General features: G+C 42.2%; 1 protein-coding gene across 2 annotated transcripts; it reads right to left on the minus strand.

Moving 5' to 3' along the window:
- Positions 1-1759: 1759 nt before the first annotated feature.
- On the minus strand, positions 1760-15930 carry LOC144702790 (acireductone dioxygenase 2-like). 2 transcript variants are annotated; one of them, XM_078574846.1, is made up of 7 exons: positions 15837-15930; positions 15166-15277; positions 15002-15096; positions 4264-4378; positions 3910-4034; positions 2781-2851; positions 1760-1985 (listed from the first exon to the last, which is right to left on the minus strand). In XM_078574846.1, exons 1-7 carry the CDS (start codon positions 15852-15854, stop codon positions 1907-1909), a joined length of 615 nt encoding a protein of 204 aa, XP_078430972.1. In that variant the 5' UTR covers positions 15855-15930; the 3' UTR covers positions 1760-1906. The 2 variants fall into 2 exon arrangements, with proteins under 2 accessions (XP_078430972.1, XP_078430973.1); XM_078574847.1 differs by having other exon boundaries at positions 15771-15888.
- Positions 15931-17659: the final 1729 nt, after the last annotated feature.

The raw sequence follows: 17659 nt of genomic DNA on the forward strand, positions 1-17659 counted from the left end.
TTCTTTAGAATGTTCTGTTTTGTGCCAAAGTTTCATTTTACTTTATTGTTCATCAAAAGGATGAATGAGACTAATATTAACATTTTATTTTCATCTAAATTTGCCATTACTAAAGTTAACAATACTTGTAAACACAGAGATTTGTAGGATCCACTAGCTACTGGGTGACTTAGGGATTGATCATCACTTGCTTGCAAGTATGTTTTGTGACAGCCAAGCTGTGAGGCAAATCACTTAAAATCCAATTTTCTATGAGCGCAGGAAGCATATAGAAATTGACTGTCCTTCTGTGCTCAATGAGTTGCTACATAAATTACTTAGGTTTGGGGTTTGACTTTTGGACCAAGGACCAGTCAGGCAGGACCAAACCAGGACACCTTTATTCTTCTCTTTTTATTTTTTTCTTCTTTTATTATTATTTTCATCTTGCTATATTATTCTTTTATTCTTATTATCACTTTCTTTTGCTATTCTTTCCATCTTTCGGCCTTGTTTCTTTTTCTTCTTCTTCTTCCCTTCTTATTTTCTTCTTATCTACCTTTATTGTTGTTCTTCTATTTTTCTGTTCTTCTTCTTTATTACTCTTTCCATCTTTCGTTCTGCTTCTTTGTATTTTCTTTTCTCTTTTTTTTTCTTATTTGTTCTTTTCTTCTTCTTCTCATTTTCTTTACTCCTGCAGTCTTCTTGTTTTCTTTTTTTCCTATCCTTCTCAATTTACTTTCATCTTCCTTTTTTCTTGTTTATTTCTTTTATTTTTCTCTTATTCTTCTTTTTGGCCTTGTTCCTCCTATTCTTCTCTTCCTCCTGGCTTTCTTGTTTTTTCTTTTGATTTTATTCTTTCTTATTATGTTTATTTTACCTTCTTTTTCCTTTTCACCTTCCTTCCTTTATTATCATCCATGTCACCATACAAGTATCACCATGTTACCATCTTTTCCTACAAGGTCAAGGAAATAATATAATAATTTCAATATCTGACCTAGCTATATGCTCAAAATTTGAAATCATATAATTAAACATCATGCTAGTACGACCATCAAATAAACTAATACAAAAAACACTTTTATCGGAATACTTTCAAGCAACAAAATGCCCTTAATTCATCTCACTGGAAAGATAACTTTTCAACTTTGTCAAACTTATGAGAAAAGGAACTTAGAAAAAAAATCTCAGATATTGATAAGGCTCTTCCAAGGACGTATCAGACTAAGAAGAGGAGGACTACTTCTACCCACCTCACACATGCGGGTTGATTTGGCACGTGCGAGATCTGAATAAAAATGCGCGGGAAAGGGGCGCCAAAGGGAGAATATAAATAGCGGAGAAGAAGGCAAGAAGGGGGCGGTTATTCTCTGGCATTCTCGAGCTACAGGAGATCCTCCTGCTGGTGCTGCCCCATCCGGACGGTGACCCTCCCGATCCAGGGAGATGACTCTATCTCTCTACTTCGAATTCCTTTCCCATCGTGATTTCGACACTCCTCACGCCTCTCTAGATCGATTGAAACTGTAACTGAACGAGAGGGGTTCAGTTTGATTGCTAGTGAGGTCATGGTGGATTTATTGATCTAGTTCGGAAGAAGCATTTGTCGTTGTGTTTACATCTTTCATATATCGTTGAGATCTACCGAGGTCTAGAGGATCTTAACAGATATGTGGAGAGAAACTTACACCAAGTCTGAATACACAGCATGAGATCAATTCACCTCACTGGAAAGATAAAACTTTTTTAACTTTGTCAAACTTATGAGAGAAGGAACTTTGAAAGCAAATCTCGGTGAATTGGGAACATTTTGTTGAATTTATCTGAAAACAATTCTGAAAACACAACATGAGGCATTATTTATAGGTATCATAATGATTAAATACAATTAGGTTGAGGGGATTTATTTCTGCAAGGTCGCACATCAATGAGTTTCAATCTCACCGGTGTAAGACTCCTTGAGGGAAAATTCTTTCTTCGAAAGCGCCTCAATGTAGCCTTTCCTGGAATAAGAATGAGCAATGCAACAATCATTCTCAGACTAAGAGATTAATAGATCAGTAGATAGATGGATTTATAGATAGACAGACATATAGATAGATAGATAGGTAGGTAGATAAATATGCAGTTAGGTAAGTAGATAGATATAAGAAGTCACACCTAAAGTTGTTCTTCGCTCCACTCGCGCTCGTGAACTCGCTGAGTTATTAGTCAAAGTTATTGATTGCGTACCTTAATTGGGCTAGGATAGCCAGATAGATAGATAGATGGCACAAGAGGTAGACATAAATAGGTAGATAGAGTGAGAAATGGAAGGAGAGAATGAGAGGAGTAGATAGATGGATAGATTGGAATATAGACAGATGGACGGTGCAAGGGGAAGAGATAGAGTGAGAAATAGAATGATAGATGAGAGGAGTAGGTAAATGGATAGATATATAGACAGATAGATGGCACAAGAGGTAGAGATAGATAGACGCAGTGAGAAATAGAAGGATAAATGAGAGGAGTAGACGTATAGATAGATATAAGTAGGTATTTATATATACAGGTAGATAGAGTGAGAAATAGAAGGATAGATGAGAGGAGTAGACATATAGATAGATATAAGTTGGTTGTAGATACGAAGGTAGGTAAGTAGAAAGATAGATAGGCAGATAGAGTGAGAGGAATAGATAGAAAGTGGGGGTACAAAAGAAAGAAAGAGAAATAATAGAGGGACAAGTGGTGATATATTGATGGCTATATATATATATATACACATATATATAATAGATGTCTGGCGAGTGATTGTGTACCTGGCAGGAAGTTCATCGTGGGGTCGGTTGTATGGAGTCCAGACAGGCTCCCCCACAAAGAGCCGCATAGCCTGAAAAATAAGAATGGAAAAGGTAATCAAATAGAATCTAATTGAAAGGAATATTTCTCTCATCGCAAACCACTGTTCACATAAAGTCCAAGGATGATAGGGTGACGAAGCAAGATAAAACGCGCGCGCGCGAGAGAGAGAGAGAAAGAGAGAGAGAGAGAGAGAGAGAGAGAGCAGGGCGACAGGAAGAAGTCTGCCGTTCTGCAAGTCTGGCTGTCTGATGAAGATAATTACAATAAAGTAATTACAATAATTCCCCTACCTATAACAGCAAGGATGGAAATCTAAATAAAGTAATTACAATAATTCCCCTACCTATAACAGCAACAAAGTGATGGGTTTCAATTGAAATATGACAAGATCCTTCCTAGGACTTATAACTTGAAGAGAATGCGAAGGAGCAACCAACGTGCGACTTAAGCCGATTATAGGCTGTTCAAATAAATGAGGGAAGCGGCCTGTTATTGAGCCTATAATAATTCTGAGGAGTACTTTTGGAAAGCGGCCTGTTATTCAGTTCGGTCGTCCAGAGGAAGAAAGCACTGATCCCCAATCTCAACCGATCCTACCATTGTAACTCCAACATTGTTCTTGACTTATCTTCCCTTAATTGAAACTGTGGTGGTTCTTTCTTCCTTCTGAATTACTGGATTTGTCGGCATCAATTTCGGCTCAAACCAGCTATCTCGTTTAGGATTGTTACAAAGTACCAGAGGGAAAATTCAATTTGAAATGAGGATTCTTCGAAGTCCTTGAATAAATGAGAAAATCAGGAATGGTGTGGGAAGGGAAAGATTGGGAAATTCTCTTAGAAGCTCTCTCCATTTTAATTGGGAGAGAGAAACATTTTAAAAATATCTTACAGAAAAGCCACCATAAGTTGCAGCATTCTCAGACATGATCAATAAACCTTAGATAAGATCCATGGTGGAGACAGAAACAAACATATCTGTCGGCCCAGATAGGTAAACAATGGCAAGAATAAGAAGCAATCAAAAAACGGTGATGAAAGAATGAATGATACAAGCATAACGAAGAGAAGAAAAAAATTGGCACACCTTAATGTAGTTATTTGTATCAAGCGTAAAACGATGGTATATTCCAGCTGGTAGAACAATCAGTCCTCCCTTCTTGAGTGAAACTCTGATCCAACGCTCATCTTCATCTCTGACGTCGAAATATCCTTTAAAACCACAAAAAAAGTCTTTTGTGAATGACGAAAATTGGAGTCTTATAAAACTCGTTGAGTAATCATCCCTGGCTTGTTTCTTACATGTATTATCAAGAAACTTTATACTCGCATATGTTTGACCTTTTTCCTTAAATATGCTAGTTGGTATAATATTACAAAGGCCAAACAGTTTATAGTGATCTAATATGATATACAAAATAAAAAAAGAGAATAATTGTACCACTTCCGTCTAGACAATAGCGGATCTCTTCATCGGTGTGCAAGTGCTCTTCAAAAAAGTTCTTAATCTTGGTTTCATAGTTAGGGAGCCTTTCTGGGCATACCTCAATTATGTCCTGGGAACAGAAAATGAAATAATTAGTGTGAGATCGGGAGATCAGAGGGAGAGAAAGATATCGTAAACAAAGATAAACTCGTATATTCATCAATCAAAAAACACATGTTGTACATTAGCTTTTATAGCCGTTTAGACAAGAGGGAAAAATACCCGTTGGACTCCAACGGTCATCTCATGACCGTGGGAGTTCAACGGTCACATTAGTAGTCACATGTGAGCCCAATGGGCCAGTGGAGCTAACACCCCCCCTCAAGTTGGGTATAGATGTTGAACATGCCCAACTTGGACACCAATGCTTGAAAGTGAGGGCCCGGAAGGCCCTTGGTGAAAACGTCGGCAACTTGCTCCAGAGTAGGAATATAGTGTGGGACAATAAACCCATCATCAATACTTTTCTTGATGTAATGGCGGGCTACTCTGGCATGCTTGGTCCGTTCATGTTGGACTGGATTCTTGGCCATGGCAATGGCCGATTTACTGTCAGAATAGAGATGTATCCCTGTTCCAGGGAATAGATGTAAGTCCTGTAAAATGTCTTTGAGCCACATGCCCTTACACACGCCCTTCTTCAAGGCACGGAGTTCAGCCTCAGCACTTGAGAGGGAGACTTCTTTCTGTTTCTGGCTGCGCCAGGTAACCAGGTTACCTCCAAGAAAGCTGCAATAACCCGAGGTGGATCGGCTGTCCTCAAACGAGCCAGCATAATCCGAATCGGTGTAGAGAACGACACTAGGTTCTCCGCCCCTTCGAAACAATAAGCCTTGCCCAATAGTACCTTTAAGATAAGCAAGAATGCGATCAGCCGCTCTTTGGTGTGACTCCCGGGGGTCACTCATAAACTGACTCAGGGAGTTAACTGCAAATGCGATATCAGGACGAGTATGGTTGAGATATAATAATCTGCCAATAAGTCTCTGAAACGACGTCTTGTTTACGGGAGCATCTTTGTCGTGCTGTTCAGTTTTCAGCTTAACATTGATGTCAACAGGGGTAGCAGCTGGACGACAATCTAATTTACCAGTTTCCCGCAATAAATCCAAGATATATTTGTGTTGTGACAATAAAATCCCTGTCTTAGAATATGCCACTTCGATACCCAAGAAATAGGTAAGGAGACCAAGAGCCTTAATATCAAATGAGCCAGAGAGATATGTCTCAAGGCGCTGAATTTCATCCGCATCATTTCCCGTGATTATAATATCGTCAACATAGACAATAAGAATTGAAGACAAGAAGAAAGAACAATTCTTGATACACAAACAAAGAGATTACAAGGGGTTTTATAGGGAGCCCTAATGGGCTAATAATAGAAAGGGCCCTTAATGGGCTAATAATAGAAAGGAGCTAATAATAGAAAGAAGAAAAGAAAAAAGGAAAGGAGACAATAATGTCAACACTCCCCCTCAAGCTGGAGCGTGGATGTTTTCCACACCCAGCTTGGAACAGAGCTCCTCAAACCGAGGGGCATGAAGCCCTTTGGTGAAGATGTCTGCAAGCTGTTCAGCTGACGGAACATATGGCGTGCAGAAATTTCCCGACTCAAGCTTCTCTTTAATGAAATGTCGATTGATCTCAATGTGTTTTGTACGATCATGCTGGACGGGATCATGAGCAATGCTGATAGCCGATTTGTTGTCACAGAACAGCTGAACAGGGGAAGAAACCGGACACCTTAGTTCACGAAGCAGTTGGGTAATCCAAAGTGCTTCACAAAGACCATGCGCAAGGGCACGGAACTCGCTTCAGCACTTGATCGAGAGACCACTTTCTGTTTCTTACTCCTCCAAGTAATAAGATTGCCTCCCAAGAAGGTGCAGTACCCAGAGGTCGACCGACGATCAACCACAGATCCTGCATAATCGGCATCAGTGTAGACTTCTAGGCGCAGACCACTGTGACAACGAAACATTAATCCACGGCCAATGGTGCCCTTCAAGAAACGGAGGAGGCGATGGGCAGCATGAAGATGACTCATTCGAGGGTTCTGCATAAACTGACTTAGAACACCCACTGTATATGCAATGTCGGGACGGGTGTGGGTGAGATAGAGCAGTTTGCCCACAAGTCTTCGATATTGTCCGGGCTCAGCCGGATCTTCATTCTCATCCGCACCAAGTCGATGACTCACATCAATCGGTGTCGAAATAGGCTTGGAGTCTTCCTTTCCCAGCTCGCAAAGAAGATCCACTGTATCTTTCCGCTGACAGACGAAAATCCCACTCGAAGAATAAGCCACCTCAATACCAAGAAAATATCGTAATGGGCCAAGATGACGTATGGCAAAGTCCGACGACAGATACATAGCCAGCTGAGTAATGGACTCCGTATCATCACCCGTGATGATAATGTCATCCACGTACACGAGAAGAATAGCCACTCCCCCGGACGTGGAATGACGGTAGAAAAGCGTGTGATCTCCATTACACTGACGGTATCCCCGGTTCTTCATGGCCATGGTGAAACGGCCAAACCAAGCACGAGGAGATTGCTTCAAACCGTACAGCGCTTTCTTCAGGCGACAAACAACTGAACTCGGAGTAGACGGCACTAAGGAGGCATATCCAGGAGGTAAGGCCATATAGATCTCCTCAGTCAAATCACCATGAAGAAAAGCATTCTTGACATCATATTGCTGCAATATCCAGCCCCGATCGGCGGCAAGAGCCAAGAGAATCCGGACAGTGTTCATCTTGGCCACAGGGGCAAACGTTTCCTGATAATCAATGCCATACTGTTGGGTGAACCCTTGCGCCACAACACGTGCCTTGTGCCTTTCAATAGAGCCGTCGGAATTGTGCTTTACAGCATAAACCCAACGACTGCCAACCAAGTGCTTGCCCGGTAGTGGAACCAGATCCCATGTGTCATTTAGGGCAAGTGCTTGTAGCTCCTCCTCCATTGCCCGACGCCAATGAGGAAGAGAGAGGGCTACGCCCACCGTCTTTGGAAGGGAGATAGTGTCAAGGAGGTGAGAAGAGCGTGGTAGGACGGGGAAAGACGATGAGATGAGATGGATGCGGCTAATGGATACAATGGAGAAGGATGAGGGCAAGACACAAGTGCTAATGAAGGATTTTCAAGAGGAGTGGATGAGGAGGATGAGGGAACTTCAGGGGTAGGAGGAACACGAGGCTTGCGACGAGCAAGAGTGATGCCATAGCGTTTTTCTGGCAACGCGGCGTAGGTAAAGGGGCACAACATAGTGGGATAGAGGGATCCGATGGGGACTCTGCAAGAGGGTTCGATGAAGCAGAGGATGGATCTTTAGTAAGGACAGGTGGATTTGGGATTGGTGCAGGCAGAGGATCAGAGGACAAGGTGTTCATGGGAATATCAGATGGAGGCTCTTCGAGAGGAACAGGCAAGGAAGGACTTGGGACTGGTGACGAGGGAGATGAGTTAGGAAGAATAAGAAATTCAAGGGGATCTGATTGAGGTGGTAAAGAAGGAGGTGGAGAAGAAGAGGGGTAATACGGAGTGAATTCGTCAAAGGTAGCATCCTTGGTGACAATAAATCGACGAGAGGGTGGATGATAACATCGATAACCCTTTTGAGTAGAAGCATAGCCGACGAAGACACATTGGATGGCCCGAGGATCAAGCTTGTCACGACCAAGATGGTGGTTAGGAGCAAAGCAAACGCACCCAAAGACACGAGGGGTAAGATTGGTTCGGAGAGAAATGTTGGGGAAGGAATGCTGGAGACAATCAATGGGAGTAGAGTAGTTAAGTACGCGAGACGGAAGACGGTTGAGAAGATGAATGGCAGTTAGGACAGCTTCAGCCCAAAAATACTTTGGCACATGCATGTGAAATAAGAGGCTCCGAGCCATTTCAAAAATGTGACGAAATTTTCGTTCTGCAACTCCATTTTGCTGGGGGGTGTAAGGACATGTGGTTTCATGGATGATGCCTTTTTCTTGGAAGAAAGTACTTAACGTGGAATTGACATAGTCTCGGCATTGTCGGAGCGAAGCGGCGAATAGAAGTGCAGAATTGAGTTTGAATGAGAGAGTAGAACTGAGGAATAACAAGGAGATCTCTTATTTATTTTTCAAGAGATAGCCCCACGTGAAACGAGTAGCGTCATCAATGAATATACATAACCACCGAGCACCGGACGTGCTATGAACAGGGGAGGGTCCCCACACGTCGGTGTGAACGAGAGCAAAAGGAGTCGTCAAATGGGAAGAAGAAATAGGATACGTGAGTAATGCGATGATGTTTAGCACCGACAAGCATCACAAAAAAAGCGGTCCACAGAGTGGCCTTGGAAAAGTTTTGGAAATAAACGATAAAGAGTAGCAAAGGATGGATGGCCGAGGCGTCGATGGAGAAGCCACAAACGCTCATGAGACGCCGAAAGGGGAACTGTAGCGGCAGCAACAGCGAGGGGAGACAAGGGAGATCGAACAAGATAGAGACCCTCATGCTCCTCAGCAATGGAAATCGTCCTCCCCGACACCTTATCACGATAAAAACAGGTATTAGGAGTGAATGTAAGATCTTGGTTCAGATCACGAACAAGGCGAGATAAAGAAAGAAGATGGTGAGCAAGCCGTGGAACATGAAGGACTTTAGTGAGGTTCATCGAAGGAGAGAGAGACACAAGACCAATCCCAGCCACAGTGAGAAGATCACCGGAAGCTGTTTTAACTTTGGAGGAGCCGGAAACAGGTTCATAGGTCACAAAACCTCTAGGATTGGGTGTCATGTGGGCAGTGGCACCAGAGTCAAGAAGCCAAGTGGATGATGATGACGACGGAGATGGTGAAGGAGGAGGAGAAGGAATGGTGGACATACCCGCGTTAGCTAGAGAGCACAAGCCCACGACTGGAGGGTCAAGCAATCGCCGAAGACGTTCCACTTCTTCAGGTGTAAAGCCGGGAAGAGAAGCACTCGCCGAAGACGCTCCACTTGGAAGAAGACCATAGGACAGAGGCACTTGACCAGGCATCGGTACTTGGTTGACAGAAGGTGCAACCGTAGCGAGATTGCTCTGTTGTGTTCGCTTCCGTTGAAGCTTAAAGCACGTCTCCTTGGAGTGACCCCGCTTTTTGCAGTAATTGCAGAAAAGGGAAGGATCACCTTTGGAGGATTCCTCAGTCCGAGTAGATGGACCACGAGACGAAGCTCCTGCTCCAGTCGATGTGGTCGTCACCGAGGAGCGCGTGGAGGAAGACGAATGTGCTACAAGTGCAGAAACCGGGGTCTGGGACTGCTGAAAGCGAGATTCTTCAATTCTCGCGCTGCGAAGCGCATCCTTGAAGGAAAGCTCTTTCTCACGGTGTATTAGCTGAGCCCGTACCGCTTCATATTCCAGGTTAAGTCCTATAAGGAACTGAAAACCCCAAAGTTGAAGAGTGTACTTGCGATCCACCGAGTGAGGGTCCGGAGGCATGTAGTGATCAATCTCATTCCACAGAGAAATGAGTTATGTGCTGTACTCCATGATCGTCCTGTCTCCTTGACGCAGATTGGCGGCCCGATGCACTAGCTCATACAGTGTGGCAATATTATTTTTCTTGGAGTGGCTGTCAAGGGCCGCTTCCCACACGGCCCGGGCAGACTCAAGAGACAGAAATTCACCCTTGATACTCGGTGAAATACTATCCAAAAGCCATCGATGGACCACCCCTTCAACGTCTAGCCAGTCATAGTACTTGGAGTCTGTCTTGGAAGGCCCTTCTTCAAGTAAATGACGCATCAGTCGTCCCTTGAGAGTAATCTGGACATATTGCTGCCACTGAAGAAGGTTAAAGCCGGTGAACATCCCATCTGGAGGCATCCGAGGCAGAGAAAACGGTCCAGGTGAAGCCAACCAATTCCCCGACTCAAGAGGTGCCTCCGAAGCATTTGACGTTTGACCCACACTGGGTGGCTTCGATGCTGGCGTCGATGCTGGCGTCACACCGGAAACTGATACAGGCTCCGTCATATTGATCACAGAATGAAGTGTCGCACGAGGAGCACACGGCTGCAGGAACGCCCGCGGCTATTGGCTGCGTGTGCGGCTGAAGAGTCAAGGAGGGAGCGCGGCCGCGACCGAGAGGAGAGCGCGCGGTCGAGAGGGAAGCGTACGCTGCCGAGAGAGAAGCACAGCCGAGGAGGGAGCGCGGTGCGGGAAGCCGGAAATGTGGTCGGAAAGAAGCTGCGCCGCCAAGAGCAGGTAGCCAACCGGAAGGAGAAGGAGCTCAAGATCGTGGCGAATGTAGAAACGCCAGAGATCGGAGCTACGGTCGAGCCCAGGAACCCGGATTAGGGTTAGGGTTAGGGCTCTGATACCATGAAGACAAGAAGAAAGAACAATTCTTGATACACAAACAAAGAGATTACAAGGGGTTTTATAGGGAGCCCTAATGGGCTAATAATAGAAAGGGCCCTTAATGGGCTAATAATAGAAAGGAGCTAATAATAGAAAGAAGAAAATAAAAAAGGAAAGGAGACAATAATGTCAACAAGAATAGATATCTTTCCTTGCGCACTATGCTCGATGAATAAAGTATGGTCGCCTTCACTCTGAAAGAATCCAGCAGATAGCATGGTTTTGGAAAATTTTCCAAACCAGGCACGAGGAGATTGTTTGAGACCATATAGAGATTTCTTGAGATGACATACATCCCCCAAGTTTGTGCCTAAAGAATACCCAGGAGGAGGGAACATATATACCTCCTCTTCCAACTCCCCATGTAAGAAAGCATTCTTAACATCATATTGATACAACTTCCAATCAAATAATGCTGCCAAAGCAATTAAGACTCGAATAGTATTTAACTTGGCGACAGGAGCGAATGTTTCATGATAATCGATACCGTATGACTGAGTATATCCCCGGGCAACTAGACGAGCCTTATACCTTGCAATGGAACCATCCGAATGATATTTAATAGCAAAGACCCATCTGCTGCCGACCAGCTTTTTTCCAGCTGGGAGAGGACCCATTTCCCATGTGCCATTTCTCTCAAGGGCTTCCATTTCCTCATCCATAGCATTCTTCCATTCGTTGGACGACATAGCTTCTTTAACAGACTGTGGAACCGACACGGTCATTAGAGGTTGAATTATTTTATTATACTCAGGGGAAATCTGAGTACAGGAAACATAGTTGCTAATTGGATACCGCTTTGTCTGTGTACATGCCCGAACACCTTTGCTAATAGCAATAGACCAGCCATGATTGCCGGGTATATCTTCATCAACTGCTTCATCAATTCTCGGAGTACTTTCTGAGACAGCTAGAGGTTCCTCACCTTGAGTATGAGTTAAAAAAGGTTCTGCCATATGCTGCTGACTCACGTTGGACGGTACAGAGATCTCTTGACTCCCATTGTCGCCGAGCTCCTGAACCATTGGGTCAAGATTGCCGTGCAACCGGCTTTCGGAATCATAAAACATCCTTGCCTCATCGAAGGAGGCGTCTGCTGTGACATAGAGGCGTTTTGAGCTGGGATGATAACATCGGTATCCCTTTTGAGTAGAAGAATAACCCAGGAGTGAGCACTTTAGCGCCCTGGGATCCAATTTTCCTGCATGATGAGCATGTACATACACAATACAACCAAATATCTTGGCTGGCAGATTAGTCCTTAAACATAAATGAGGAAATTCAGAAGACATAAGATCAATCGGGGCAGAAAAATTCAAAGTTCTAGATGCAGTGCGATTTATGAGATGTGTAGCCGTTGCAACTGCTTCACTCCAGTATTGTTTAGGACAATTGCCTTGAAATAAAAGGGCTCTGGCTGCAGACATGATATGGCCAATTTTTCTCTCAGCGAGACCATTATGTTGAGGAGTATTCACACAATTCCCCTATCGCCTAGATACGTGTTTACTTCTCCGGAGAAGTATTCTTTAGCATTATCGGTCCTTATCTGTCGCACCTTTCTTCCAAACTGAGTATGTATCATTTCGCAAAAAAGGATAACGACTGATGGAACTTCAGATTTGGATTATAGTAGATAGACCCACGTATATCTGGTGAAATCATCCACAAACAAAATAAACAATCTGTGCTGGAAGAGGCCAGTGGTGGAACAAGGTCCCCATACATCACTATGAACACATTCAAATGCAGCGGAAGATCTATGATTTGAAACAGAAAAAACGGTTCTTTTATGTTTAGCAAATTGACAAGACTCACAAATCAGATCGTCAATGATAATCCCCTTAAACAGGTTGGGGTATACATGTTTCAAAAGGGAAAATGAAGGATGTCCTAGTCTCTGATGGAAGAGGATGACCCATTCAGCGCTCTTGGTGTTGTAGACCACCCTGTGGTTATCATCCTCCTCTAGGTCGTCTAGTAGGAGAAGTCCCTCTTCCTGTCTAACAGACGAAATCTTTTTCCCGGTGTCCTTTATGCACAAAAAACAAGAATCGGAGTTGAGGGTAAATCTCCATCCAGTGTCAACAACCAACTGTGTTAGGGAAAGTAAGTTTGCTTTTAATTCAGGTACGTGTAAAACATCCTTTAGTATTACTCCTTTGATAAAAACTGTCCCTCTTCCTTCAACCCTTAAAATCCCACCATTTGCGGTAAAAATCTTATGATTGCTGGAAACCGAGTCATATGATTGAAAAAGGGATCTTTGGGGTGACATGTGATCTGTCGCCCCTGAATCCAAAATCCAAGATGATGATATAGGACTAACATTATTGTAAGTAGTGAAAGCAAAGTGCTCACCTGATCTGGCTAATGAAGTGGAGCTTATCTTCTGTAGAATCTTGCTCATCTCGGATTGGATGAGTTTTTGAATTTCTCCCCCATGATTGCTCTTCTTGGTGGAGGGTTCTCCCCCTTCACTTGCAACATATGCCTTTTTCTGGTCTCTTGGCACCCAGAGACCTTTTCGGATCTGCTCCTCCTTCCAGGTCAGTTTTCTGCAGTCCTTTTTTACGTGGCCTTCCTTCCTGCAATAGCCGCAAACGAGTGGTTCTGGAGGATTACCTTCCTTTGGAGTTACTTTAGGAATCTGTGGAGAAGGCGCCCAAGAGCTTGAATTATTTCGTGGCTCACCCCTTTTGGCTAGGTGAGCTACCGAGGTCGGAGTAGCAGAGTCTTCATCTTTAAGCGTCAATTTTCTCCGCCATTCTGCTCCTTACAGTTCGGAAATCTTTCTCGATGTAGAAGTTGGCTTCGTAAATTTTCGTATTCGGGATTTAAACCCATCAAAAAGGTGAGTGTTCTGAACTTGACCTCTCGGAGATAGGATGGTGAATTCTTATCTCCAGTGGGCCAGAGAAGATCTAGTTCTCTTCAAATAGCTTTGAGCTTTGCTGAATATGAGGATATGGACATACTGCCTTGCTTCAGTGTTCTCTCCTGTTCCCGGAGGTCAAAAACACGAAAGTCGCTGTGGGTCTCTGCACATGATTTATTAATTTCTTCCCAAAGATCTAGAACGCAGTCTATAAGAATATAGTCATCTCGTTGTTCTTCTTCCATATTCCGGATCATCCAATTCACAATAAAGGCCTCCTCCGACTCCCAAATATATAATTTTGGATCCTCCTCTGAAGGGGCATCCTCCGTTAGATGTTTGCCCAAGTACGCAGCTTTGAGAGACCTTTGAGCAAGGGTAACCCATTTCTGCCCATTGAGCCCATTATATTTCATATCCAGATCAGGTAGTATCAACCTGTTTTGGGTTGTAATATCTGCCTCTTTGAAAGTAGAAGTTGACGTCTCTAATTCCCTTTCCAACGTCTTGGACCGAGATTTGCCTCCCATGGAATCTAAGCAATTGGTAAATAAAGTGGGGTAGATGAAGAGTTACCGGTCAAAGACAGTTGACGATGGTTGCTCGAAGAAGACGCGTGCGCCGAATGAATACGGCCCAAAGTAAGTAAAAATAGCCGAATGGGTACGGCACCAGCTGAGAAAAAAGAACTGCAGAACACCGTCGGGCGCAGCTTCCCGTCCGAAATAAGGTGAGTGCCCGAAATAGAAGAAAATCGCCGACTGGATACGGCACCGGGTGAGGAAAAACTGCAGAGCACGGTTGAGAAAGATTCTACGGCCGAAATCTGGCTATTTTCCGTCCGAAAGCTGCCGAAAATCTGCCGAGAGCAGATCTACGACCGAAATCTGGCTTCGCAGGTTCGTTGATAACAATTTCCGTAGGCACAGGAGGTTACGAACGCAGAGCTCCGCCGAGAATAGCTCAACGGACGGGAACAGATACGATTTCAGGACGACAGAAACACATCGTAGGGTTGACGAGATCGATTTCCTTCGGAGAGTAGGGTTCCGCGAGAAAGCTTCCAAATTCTCACGGTCTTTCAATCTTTCGAAGCGAAAGAAAATTTTTTGGATTCGCTCTGATACCATGTGAGATCAGGAGATCAGAGGGAGAGAAAGATATCGTAAACAAAGATAAACTCGTATTTTCATCAATCAAAAAACACATGTTGTACATTAGCTTTTATAGCCGTTTAGACAAGAGGGAAAAATACCCGTTGGACTCCAACGGTCATCTCATGACCGTGGGAGTTCAACGGTCACATTAGTAGTCACGTGTGAGCCCAATGGGCCAGTGGAGCTAACAATTAGCAATGAAGATAATTTTAGGACTCGAAAATATTTGTGAAAGAGATTATCATTAGATATTAAACGAACCATGTAAGAATAACCTCTGGCTTCGCGAATTTTCTGCAAGTTTTCATCGTTTTCGTAGGCATCTGCATCTAGGCGCCAGCTAACGACTCCAAGCTCTGCAGTGGAGAATATTTCTTAGATTGCAAACTGGAATTATCCAGAAAAAAATAGTGTCATCGAAAAACCTGAAAGTCTTTGAAATGAAACATATTCCTTTGGTTCACGGTGATGAGGTAGTCTTTGGTCCTCCTCTGAGTCGTCCATATACCAAGCTTCAATAATTTCTTCTTTACCCTCCTGAAGCAAAGAGCTCTTAAGTAATATATTCAAAAAAGTTACTCATTATTGATTTTTTTATTAATTTGTGCACACAAAATCTTTAGAATTACATCGGCCAAAAGTATAAAGAAAAAATTCAATCCGAAGATTCTCCGGGAACATGAAAAAATTCACATGCTTTTCTGCTCAGAAATTGATTCCAAGAAAAGCATCGACACAATTTTTAGAACTCCTGAAGAATACTGATTAAAAGAACGTGAAACATAGCAAATGATCACGCGTTCCGATCGCGCGTTTTCTCGCAGTAAACAGCCTTAGAGGAAATTCTCAATCCATAGCAAATGATCTCGATCGAAATAAGCAAACACGTACTGAAAAAGCAACACACAACTAACAATCTAAGTTCGATTAAACTGAACAGCGCTGGCTTGCCATGGAAACTTGACAATTTCGATGGAAACTTAATAAATTGACGTTCTAAACAAATCTGAAAATTAAAATTGCTTCATACGGTGAAAAAATTAAACGATTTGAAGCATCGAAATCAAGATTATGATCTAAGTAGCACGATGATTGCCTGAAAGAAGTTCTCCATCTCCCTCTCTCTCTCTCTAACTCGCGCGCTAGTGGGAACAAATGAGCCTCACCTTCCCTGTATAGGCCTTTTTAAACCAGAATCCAAGTTTTGGATGTCTCTAAGGTGGATAATAGGCTAAACTGTTCCTACTACGTGGCACCTCCTGGATAATCACGTTTCTGGATATTTTCCTACCGTGGGATTAGTTATCACCGTAAAATCTCAAGTAAACTATGCCGAGACTAATTTTATCGTCAAAGAATATTAATCAGAATATCTTTTGTATTTATTTTTTGTAAAAGGGCTTTAACTATAAATTTCTCTTATTTCCTGTTATTCAACCATCTTCTTTTGTTCTTTCTTTTTCTAGTTTAAACTGTTTCAGAGATATTATGATTTTAAAATCTCATTAGTTTCTTTTGAACGTAGGAAAATCATTAAATATGATATTCTATTGAATAATTTGATTGCAATAGCTATATCACAGAATGCATTGTTAAGAGAGTAAAAACATGAATGTTATGCATAAAAATAATTTTTAAGACAGTGAAAACATGACTGTTGTGCATAAAATGCATTTTTAAGAAAGTGAAAACATGGATGATATGCATAAATGCATTTATAAGAAAGTGAAAACATGAAAGTTATGCATAAATATTTTTTAAGAAAGTGAAAACATGAATGTTATGCATAGAAGGTAAATGTTTCCTACTTTAAAAATGTTACTCTCTCTTTTCCTAGTTTAAACATGTTTCAGAAATATTATGATTTTTAATCTTCATTAGTTTCTTCCGTGCGTAGGACAATCGTTAACAAAATTATTTGATTCAATAATTTGAACACTACCACTACAATCAAAGATTGCATTTTTAAGAAAGTGAAGGCAAGAGTATTATGCATTAAAGGCATTTTAAGAAAGTGAAAACATGAATGTTATGCATAAAAAGTAAATGTTTGCTCGCGTGTAAGTTAAGAATACCATGGGAGATGTGCGCATCATTTTTTGACAGGAGAAAAATATAAAAAATATCAAGATTAACTAAAACATTACAAGGGTGTACTATTCTAACATAATAACATGCACGGATATTAAAGTCTTTATCATACTCTTGAGAGATTGAAAATATGAACACGGATAAAAGAGGAAAGAAAAAAATAACAAGCGGAGGATATGCACCAAATATTTCTAATAAAAATAAAAAATGAATAATATTTAGCGACAATACATGTTTTTGAAATGAATAAGTAAAGTATGAAATGATATGCTAGCTTATACTAGTATAAAGAGAATACTTTATCCGAATTTATTTTTCTTAAAAATATTCCGGACGTTGAAGACATGAATATTACATGAAGAAGATAAATGTTGAAATATAAAATAATAACACGACACGGGGGAAACGTACAAGCAGGCTTTGACATTTTTCGACTGGGGATCGGTCGGACCGGAATGAACTAGGACCGTCAATCCAACATTTTAGGGTGGACCGGCTGGTCAGGGCGGATCCAGACTAATGGTCAAACCGGACTAGGACCATATACACCACTCCCACCAATCGCAATTCCTCCCCCTCTCTTTCACTCACTCGCTGTCGTACACTCTCTTTCTCTCTCTCCCTCTCCCACTCTTTGAGGCCCTCTTTTTTGCACTCGATATCAAGAAATTGATAAAACTATGCCAAATTTGCTTCATTATTTTTCAAGGTATGTTAGATTTACAATCTTCTTTCTCTATCTCTATCACTCTGTCAAGTTTTATCAATTTCTTGAATTATTCTCTTTTTTTATTATTCTTTTCTTCTTATTTGACTCTTCTCTCCATC

This window comes from Wolffia australiana, chromosome 4 (genome assembly GCF_029677425.1).
Source record: "Wolffia australiana isolate 7733 chromosome 4, ASM2967742v1".
Lineage (NCBI taxonomy): Eukaryota > Viridiplantae > Streptophyta > Magnoliopsida > Alismatales > Araceae > Wolffia > Wolffia australiana.